Source organism: Merops nubicus, unplaced genomic scaffold (genome assembly GCF_000691845.1).
Source record: "Merops nubicus isolate BGI_N331 unplaced genomic scaffold, ASM69184v1 scaffold26048, whole genome shotgun sequence".
Classification (NCBI taxonomy): domain Eukaryota; kingdom Metazoa; phylum Chordata; class Aves; order Coraciiformes; family Meropidae; genus Merops; species Merops nubicus.
This window is the reverse complement of record NW_008626762.1, coordinates 487-11,197: the sequence shown is the minus strand read 5'-3', so window position 1 is coordinate 11,197 and position 10,711 is coordinate 487. Positions and strand designations below refer to the sequence as shown.

Sequence of the window (10,711 nt, the reverse complement as noted above, 5' to 3'; positions counted from 1 at the left end):
AAACCAAGAACAGACAGAGCTCAAACCCACCTTAAAATCAGATGATCAGAATTTAGGTGTGAGGATTAAAAGATGCCTTTAAGATGAACAAGCAGGCATTTAGAAGGAGACAAACTTTTTTTTTTTGACAAGACAGACAGAGGACACGCAGGTAGTCAGCAGTCAGTATCAGAAGACTGAAGAATGGCAACGAAAGGAAATCAAGCAGGAAAGACTTCATTTGAAAGCACAGAATAAAATCAAAACATTATTTAATAGTAGGCAGGAAAACAGTAACAGTACTCAGGAAAGGGGATATAGGTATTGAGCCGTGTGGCTGCAAATGTATTGAGCACAAAATAGACTCAAGAATATTTAAGTTTCTATAACTAGTTTTCACATGGTTCCAGTGGTGTTTGTTTCTGCCATGCTCCCCAGATTCCAACAACTCCATTATATGTGCAGTCTCTTAAGTTTCACATGAAAATCTTAGGCGTTAGGGAAGAGATAAGAAAAAGCCAAGTCAGATGACAGCACAAGCACAGAGTGCTTTCTTCAGAGAGTACATCAAAGCCGTATACCAACACTACTCCTCAATGTCAAGTTTTTTTGTGGCAAAATATCCATCTCTAAAATGTTTATTTAGGCTGACTAGTTACAATAGATAGGGAGCTATCTGTTGTGAGCTTTTTATGCACTAAAGTTATTCTGAAAAACTAAGAATAACTCAAAATGAGGTTTTGCACAAGTGAGTTATTTTTTAACAAAAGAGACTCCAAAATTGATGGTCCAGGTGTAAAAAAATCCTCAAAAGAAAGGCACATCTGTTTATTAATGTAAAGGTTAATTAGAAGACAAATCTATCAAAACTGCCACAAATACTTAAGGGTGTCCTGTTAAAGCATTATTGAATGAAGGAAAAAAACCCACTTGTATTCCAAGCAGATTGTATTCAAAATTTTTAAATAAAATAAAAGAAAAAAAAATCAAGACAGTGATTTTAAGTAAACATGGTATATTCTACACATCTGTAGATCAACGCAACTTTACATTAGCCATTTTTAACTTCAAGAAGTTCTGTTGCAGCATTTTCTACAATATGTTGGTTTCCATTATATAATCAACAAAATAGCCCAAAGAAACTATTTGCTTAAGTAAAGCTTTATTTTGTGACCAAAGATGGCTCTATTAATACAAAAGTACTTGTTTAACAATTATCCCCACCTAGTATTTTTTTGAAATTAAGTCTGTTCAGCCTTGTTTGGTTCTGTTTCATTGCCTGCACAGAAATCAGCATAAAGCTAGGTTGCAAGCTAAGCTTCACTTTAGCAGTGCAATGAATGGTATCAAGCTTCATGAAACAAAGATACAAACATTGTCAGGAAAATTCAACTACATGAAAAACAATGTTTTTGTGGTTCACAACTAGACTAGTTTTCAGAGTGCAGCCTTCCTCAGGAAAAGTGCTTCCTCCTGATTCACATGAAAAGAATGAAGCATGCAACAAAAGCCTTTGTTCATAAAGAAATGCCAGTTAAAATAGTTCCATGGTACCATAAGGCAAAAGAGCTGTTAAGGTAGATTAAGCGTTTTGGCCCAGAGTGTGTTTTATGACACATACATACATATTACACTCGTGTAGCATATGACAGGTAAGGGATTGGCTCAGTAAGGTAAAAATGTCCATTTTTATAAATACAAGCCATTATTGCTAATACGCTACACGTTATCATCCAGCTTTTAAAGCTGCTTTGTTGGCATTAGCCTTGTAATTAGCAGCTCACACTCATGGTGACAATATGCTATTCCATATGAAGAAAAGTAAAGCGGCATAAATACAAATATAAAAACAAAAGGCTTATGCAACTTTTCTCTCCAACTTTGCTATGTTTAATTAAAACGTGTTCAAAGAAAACAAGTCCAGTTCACCACAAATCAGGAAGTCTCACAATGAGGTTGGGAACAAAGCTACAGGGAGCAGAGGCGGGGGGGAAAACACATGGCATGCGTTATAATGTAGTCCTTTTAGTCATACCACTGGAATACGAAAGTCCAATTTGAAGGCTACACTAATGGTAGAAGGCAAAAAGCCAAGAGTAGACTTAGTCTTATATTTAAATTGAAATTACAATTTTAGTCAGTAACAGCAAACCTACCTGGCCCTTTAATATATTCACAATATCTACTGCAATTGAATACTTAATTATGACTAGTATAGGTATGTATGTTCAATTTTAAAAAGACATTAAATACCTGCATCATCAAGTTACATTCTTAAGACATTGTGTAAGAAAATAGCTCATGTGAAATGTTTCTGAAATGTATTTCTGCTCCCTTCTACCCCCTACTATGTCACACACACACAGACACCCATCCATCAATGCATTCACTCACAGGGAAAAACAAACACCCCTTAAAAAAAAGATGGATATATTGAAAGGGACCAGCTTGGCTAGTTACAGCACAGTGCTTAACAAGGTTCGAGACAGAACCAGATCAGAGTTGGCCAAAAGATCCCCACAATACATGCCAGACCAGCAGTTCCTTCCAACTCACTCTGTCAAACTCAGTCCACTTTTGGTTCACTGCAAAGACTGAAGTATTTCATATATACATATAAACACTAGGCTCCAACTTTAGTTTGTTTTTGCAAAGCATTTTTACCTTTCCGTTCATTTTGTTCTGCAGCAGCTACAAGAGGTAGGCATAAAGCATTTAAGAGCTTCTTTCCCAAGGTCCTGCTACTAGCTCAATTTAGTGGAATAAACCAGAAATCAGCTGTCCTGCTGATTTTGCTAGATACAGACTTGTACAATCCAGCTGGAAAACAGCACTATGAACCCTGGATTGGTTAAGCTAGCAGACCATGGAGTAAGAAGCTGTTCACATCCCGGACGATACTTTTTTTTTTTTTAATAAGAGTTTACTGCAGAGCATTCTTATAGAAAGTGTATGTCAGGACCAACTCTCTCCATTTCTATTTGTACACAGGAGCAAGGTATCGTTTGGCCAAGACTGCAGCTGTATTTTCACAGATGCAAGTGCCATGCAAAAATAAATTAAAGAACAGATACGAAAACATACAAGTAATAAAACTACTTAAGGTAGATTTTCTTTAAAGTATTTATATAAACAATTTATAATACTTCTCTTCCCCCCTCCTCTTTATGACATTCACAATTAAAGTTGTGGCTATACATCAAGAATTTCTTCCGCAGTGCCTCCACAACGCAACCTGTAGCGTCCTGTCCTCCAGCTAATAGTGGGGTCCCACAAAGCAGACAAGAAAATATATATCGTCATGGATTCTCTGATGAACCAAGCTACTGCATAATCAAGTTTTGAGAAACACAGGGCACCACCCTAGGAACATAAAAAACAAGTATTTAAGCACAATGACTATCCAAAAGAAACTAATTTAAAGTTATTTGAAACAACTGTGTTACAGATAAAACTATTCTAAAGCTTATTATACAGACATATATCAATTGCACAGGTTTTTTTTTTCGTATTTTCCTGTTCAAGATATGATTACATGAGGCACTTGGCAGAATGACCCAGAAGGTTTGAAAAGAGACTTGCATGTAGAGCAAAATGCAAGGGAGAAGTGTGACAATTTCACTTTTTTCTTCTACAAGTTTTGTAAAACTGTGTTCAAGCTGACACTGGATTTTGGCCACAGATGCCAGAAGAACAGCACCTAGGCAGAACACACACAAGGTATAACTTCCTTTATTGCCATTATGTGTAATGACCAACAAAACAATATTTTTTGAGTCTGATGGAACATTTGATAGGTTTAAATTGGCATGTAATTATGGATCAGATTTGTATGGAATCCAGGCACAGCAGCAAAGTAGCATAAATAATTCCTGTGGCATTAGAAGCGCAAATTCTGTTCTGATTTTAAAAAGTTTTGAGACCTCACTTGTAGTGAAGGGAAGATTGTTTTTACAAGTAAGCTACAGCTATCCTGTAAGGCCACTTTTACCAAAATAGAGTGAAAAATGTGCTTAGGAGTACATATACACCTCAATAAATCAAAAAAACATGTAACAGCTTGGGTTGGAAGGGACCTTTCAAGCTCATCCAGTCCAACCCCCCAGAGTGAGCAGGGACATCTTCAAGCCAATCAGGTTGCTCAGTGCCCTGTCCAACGTGACCTTGAATTTTTACAGCAGTGGGGCATCTAACACCTCTCTGGGCAACCTGTGCCAGTGTTTCACCACACTCATTGTAAAAGATCTCTTCCTTTAGCTAGTCTAAGTCCACCCTCTTTCAGTTTAAAACCATCACCCCTTGTCCTATTATAACAGGCCCTGCTAAAATGTTTGTCTTTCTTTTAGGCCCACTTCAAGTACTGAAAGGCTGCAATAAGGTCTCTCTTCTCCAGGCTGAAGAACCCAAACCTTTTCAGCCTTTCTTCACAGGAGAGGTGTTCCAGCCCTCTGCTCATCATCATGATCCTCCTCTAGACCCAATCCAACAGCGCTCCCTGTACCAAGGACTCCAGAGCTAGACACAGTACTCCAGGTGGGGTCTCAGCAAAGCAGAGTAGAGGGGAAGAGTGATCTCCCTTGACCTGCTGGCCACACTTTTGATGCAGCCCAGGGTGTGACTGGCCTTCTGGGCTGTGAGTGCACATTGCTGGCTCATGTCCAGCTTTTCATCCACCAGTGCCCCCAAGTCCCTCTCCGCAAGGATGCTCTCAATCGACTTCTCTTACAGTGGGAGGGACTTTGGCCCCTTGGTTGCTGTCTTGTGACCCATCAGCTCAGGAGATGTGAGAAGAGAGGGGGCCAGTGAAGACCAAGGCAAAAAAGTTGAGTTCCTCAGCCTTCTCATTGCTGGCTCATGTCCAGCTTTTCATCCACCAGTGCCCCCAAGTCCCTCTCCGCAAGGATGCTCTCAATCGACTTCTCTTACAGTGGGAGGGACTTTGGCCCCTTGGTTGCTGTCTTGTGACCCATCAGCTCAGGAGATGTGAGAAGAGAGGGGGCCAGTGAAGACCAAGGCAAAAAAGTTGAGTTCCTCAGCCTTCTCCTCATCTGTTGCTGGCAGTTTGCCAGTCCTGCTCATCAAGGGGTGGGTAAGCTTTCCTTGACCTTCCTTTTCTGGCTGACATACCTGTAGCAGCCCTTCTTAATACCCTTTGTATCCCTTGCCAAGTTCAGCTCCAGCCACGTCTTGGCCTGCCTGACCCCATCCCTGCACACAGTCAGTGTCCCTGTACTCCTCCCAGGATACCTGTCCCTGCTTCCGCTGCCTGTGCAGTTCCTGCTTGCCCTTTACTTTGATCAGAATGTCTCAACTTGGCCACTTGCCTTTGTTGTCTGATTTCTTACACCTGGAGCTCTTGCACTCTATGGAAACATCCTTAAAGGTGTGCCAGCTCTGTTCTGCATTTTTTATCCCTGAGGGGACTTTCTCAGTGCTCCTACTGACTAATTCCTTGAAGAAGTGGAATTCTGCTTTCCTAACATTCAGGGTCTTGACTTTACTCTGCTTGACCCACATCCCTCAGGACTGTGAACTCCACTAGCTCAGGATCACTGCAGCCCAGACCACCTCCAATCTTGACACCATCACTTGCACTGGTGACCATCAGATCCATTATGGCATCCCTTCTGGTAGGGCTGTCTATTATCTGGCTTAAGAAGTTATTCTCCACGCATTCCAGGAGTCTCCTGGATTGCCTAGAGCTTGCTATGCTGTATTTCCAGCAGATGTCAGGGTGGTTGAAGTCCCCCAGGAGGACAAAAGCCTGCGTGCAGGAAGCCACCTGTAGTTGAAGTACCAAAGTTTCATCAATAGGTTCCCCTCGATTCCACAGCCTGTAGCAGACACCAACCACAAGATTCCCTTTGTTGCCTCAGTCTCTAACTCTTACTCACAAGCTTTTGACCTGCTTGTGGCTACTCTTCAGAGACAGCTCTTCATACCCTATCCTTTTCTTGACACAGAGGGCAATTCCTCTGCCCCTCCTTCCTCACCTGTCCCTTCTGAATAGCCTGTAGCCATCAACAGCTGCACTCCGGTCATGGTATCCATCCCACCGAGTGTCAGTAACAACCACAGCATAGCTTTCTAGCAATATGCTGGCTTCTAACTCCTCCTGTTTGTTGCCCATGATGTGTGCATTGATGTAGAGGTACTGAAGCTGGGCTCTCAGCCATGTCACTCTTTTAGAGGAACTCCCCTTAAATCCTTTGAGGTATTTCACCAATGTTTCCCTGTTGGCTCCGGTTATCTCATATATATATACACACACACACATATTCCCCTCAATACAAGACAAAGTGACAACTAAGATAAAAGAAAAAAGAATCCCACAAAACTGCTGTTCCTCTACTGTTAAAAGTAGTTTAAAATTTCTGGATAGGACTAGGTAGAGCAAACTGGAAATGTGAAGATTAAGGGGACAGATACACAAACTTTCAGGGCCCAGACAGAAGCAGGTGCATACAGAAAAGTTACAATCAAGACTCTTAATCCTTCTCATGCTACTATAACTGAAGCTGTAAGACTGAGAAGTGACAGGATCTGACTTGTCATTTCCCTGATGCCAAGATAATTATTTTGCTGTTATAATTAGGCTTAGCTTTTGGTTGAAGTAGATAGCACTAGTAACTTTAATAATGTCCAGAAAAAGTGACACTACATACCTGAACACCTTTTAGTTGAATGTAGTCAAATATAAACCATGCCAAGCAGTGACACATGAAAAATACCATTATATCCCATTTAAATACATGATGAGCCGCCCATCCAATAACTAGACTGGCAACAAAGCACTCGGAGATTGGCTCACAAATTATTGTGGCAGGCAACATATTAATTCGCAGTTTGGCCCATCTAGAAAAGAAAAACAAATTAGGTCTGACTGTGCATTATTCTTTACATCCTCCTATCCCCCCTCAAATGATGCGCCATCATGGTCTTTTCTGACAAAGTCTGTTTAATCTCATTTAATTTACACCTCCAAATAAAATAGGGCAAAGATTCTCCCTTTCAAAGATCCTACATCTAGCATTTAAAAGGTACTAAAGCTTTGTGGTTTTTTTTAGGTTGTTGCGTTTGTTTGTTTGTTTTAATACTTAAATCACTCACACACGCTTCTGGGGAAAGCCAGTGCACCTCTCCCAGTATTGAAAGAAGCATGCATCAAGCTGTGAATTGAACTTCAGCACTCTGGACACTAGATCAAATTAGCTTGAAAAGTGCATACTCTTTCATACTGCATCACAAGCAGGTGACATGGGTGTGTGGGAGAGGAAGCAAAGATTAAAATTTTACCTGATCATTCTGGACTGAAACTGAGAAATAGAGTATGAACCGGAGTTTTGCATTGCAACTTGTGTGGCCATGGCGAACTTCCAACCCCTGAAAGATTAATTTGTTATTATAAAAACCATGCAAAAAAAACCCCAATATACAGAACAAACACCCAAGAATTTTATTAGGCTTGAAAAGTTTCTTTGATGTGTCATATTATTACAATTGGTATAAGCAAAAAAATAAAGTGTATTTTACCAGGTATCTTCATTGAAAAAGAGCAAATACCACTTGAAAAGTAATTAAACCAAGTTCTCAGAGACTTTTTTTCTGAAGGAATTGAAAATTATATAGCTTGATTACTTCTAGAAGTCTATATTGATAAGACAAAGGACACATCATAAGTATATTTGCTGTATACATGTGCAGCTGACCTGAACAGTTACAGTATGTACCATGTGGTTAAAAAAAACAAGCAAGATTTAAACAGTACTTGAAACAACACGCCCAGTTCATGCTCATCTTACCGGTCAGCAATAGCTTTGGCCATAAAGTAATCCTCAGCAATATACTGTGCAAAAGCTATCAGCCCTCCAGCTTGGTCCAAGACATCCTTCCTCATCAAGCAGGACATTCCTGTCACACACTTAAAGCCAGTTAAGTTGGCTGAGATATATGACCTTGGATGTGAAGTTCCAAAATAAACCTGCCAAACCAAGAAAAGGCTTTTAAAAATATGTATTTATGAAAGTACTACTCACTGACAACTTTTTCCTCAAAAAATGTGGCATAGGGAAGAAGTGCTAGACATGGCCAGTTATGACAGTATATTTGGGAAGTTCTCTACCACCCATCTAAAATCTAGTTTACCATCAGATCTGAGAAATCTAGTAGTAGCATCAGCTGTGTTTTTATAAATCTGTAAGCAGGTTTTAAATCCACTTATTAACTAGTTTGAAGCACGTGACTGCAGCTGAAGTTAAACATTTCTTCACTCAAAATGTGCAAGAGGCACTATCTAAATTTTCGCCAGTGAGGTCTTAAAAAGAACCAAAAAAACAACAATAAACCAACATTGCACTCACCTGTTCAAGAGTAGCAGCAAACCCCTGCCTGTCTGCAACATAGGGAAGCCCATGGACCAAGCCTACTTTTTCAGTCATTTGATTGGCCATATCTGTCAGTGTGTCTGGCGTTACTACGTGACAAAAAAAAAAAAAAAAGACAATTCCTTGAGCAATTTTGTCATTAGCAGACTACTGTAGAGAAATCATTCTCACTCTGTTACCAATATCAAGAGCACATATACTTCAAAGCACAGTATTTTGGAGGAACAAAGATTCAGAGAAATAAATGGTTAACTTTATTATGACCAACAACAAATACAATGGAAAGTTTGAACACTTTTTTTTTATAATGGTATTTTCATCTTAATAAGGGATTAAAGATTTTTATGCCATGAAAGTACCTCCAGATTTTTAACTTTCATTTCTACTTGCATTCTCAGTCAAAACAAAGTGCAAAAACTGCTTGCCTACAGGCAATAAGAGCAATGTGACAGTCAGCAGATTGCAGCACACACCCACCTCTGATTCCACTATCACAAATCCATATGAGATCATATTTGGCAACTTCATAGCCAGGCATTAAGTTGTTAATCTTGGGGTTGATGCCAACTTTCTTGCCACCTAAAAGAACCAATCATCATACACAAATGATGTATAGGATTTTTTTTAGAATTCAAATTCAATACCCGAACTATTTATATATACTGAAGAACAGTAAATGTTTACTCATCAACTTTTACAGTTCACTTTTATACAAAGCATTAAAATTTCAATATTCTGTCACTTCTACATTTTAGGTCTTATGACAATTACACAGAGAATGAAAAAGGAAAAAGTAATCAAATGCTTCTTCAAAATTGCAGGGTAATAAGGTTAATGCAGTTCAAAGGGCAGTAGAACTGCAAGGCATATTACTATGTTTTTGTAAGAAATATTATCTGCCTTTTATTAAGACTACTGGTTATGAATGTTAGACTCTACAATAGTTTTACAAAAAAAAGAAAAAGGAGCAGAATAGTGAGACATGCTCTTTTGCTTCCAATTGACAGACATTGTCCAGTTTCATGTCAAAAAAAGACATTCTACTACCTAATTCTAATATCCCTTCCCCCGTCTGATTCAAATGCAAGGTGAAGAAAGAGCCCTACAATCCAAGCTCAAGAAAAGGGACTGTTGCAGGACCTCAATCTCAACTATAGCCACAACTCCAAGTCACTTCCTTCACATTTAGTTCAGTGAAAAGACAGGACTTAAACTGCTCTTTCACATTTAGAAGGAAAGTTGGAGGGGTTGTATAAATCATGCTTCCTAGAGGTTTTCTGGGTTGATGTCACAGATTGTGACTACAGACTTACTTCTTTACCCTGAACAGATGACTAAGCTACAGAACCAACATGGGCTGAACGTGACGACTATTTTTGGATACTGTATATGGAGCTGAAGATCCAAAAACATTATGCAAGTAAGAGTCTCACCTTTGAGTTCCACTGCTTACCTATGAATAATCTGGCATCAACATTAGGGTATTTGCCAAGGAGCTTTTTGCACACATCAATAGCTGGATCATCATGATCTTGTACACAGAGTAGTACTTCATACTAGTAAGAACAAAAATGTATACACACATATATATTTACACACACTTAATATCAACATAATCTAGGGAATAAAGCCTAACAGAGTACCACACTGAAAAAATAGAACACTGTTACAGAAATAAAAAGAAAACCAAAGGGGTTATGTTGCACCTAAATGAGACTATTTTTTAACGTACAAGACAGTCAGTGTGAAAAAAGATCCAAGTCTGTACCCCAATAAACTCCCATACTGAGGAACATTAGTTTTCCTGTTACCAGAAGGACTTTTATTAGGTATGAAGCAAGACATCCTGGTATACAAGAGAATTTTTACATTTTTTGAATAAAATTCTTCTGTTTTGCTAACGTATAAATCTTAAATTCAGTCTTAGAGCACACAAAAAATTGAAGTAATCATGTTATGATACACTTGACTGCACACCTCTGAACTACACCTTCCTTTTCTTTGTAGATGCATACACAGAAGAGAGTTGGAGGACAACCTAGAGAGACCAGTATATATACACTTAATTGTATAATAAAGCTAAGATCAAGATTATGGATATGCATATAATATGTCTTTTCCTAACTCATAAAATAACGTTAAAAAAATCTACAAGAGGTAAGGGAAGACTGCAGCTGTTTCAGAATCAAGCAACACGATTGTTAAACAGGAGCTGCTGACGATGGGGAAATAGCATCTTAAGAATCACTCAACATTCTGAGACAGCTTTGCAAGCTTTGATGGAGGTATTTTCTGTTTCTGCATTAACAGCAATTACTTGAATATTTCTTACTTGATATCATTCCTCT

At 38.9% G+C, this 10,711-nt stretch overlaps 1 protein-coding gene across 1 annotated transcript; it reads right to left on the bottom strand.

Moving 5' to 3' along the window:
• Positions 1-3,106: 3,106 nt before the first annotated feature.
• Positions 3,107-9,919, bottom strand: UGCG (UDP-glucose ceramide glucosyltransferase; the record flags this gene model as incomplete). The annotated part of the gene is made up of 7 exons (XM_008946121.1): positions 3,107-3,342; positions 6,645-6,834; positions 7,276-7,362; positions 7,782-7,960; positions 8,340-8,452; positions 8,841-8,942; positions 9,817-9,919. Coding segments are annotated over 7 exons (945 nt in total), but the record flags the coding sequence as incomplete, so codon positions are not given.
• Between the last annotated feature and the right edge of the window lie 792 nt (positions 9,920-10,711).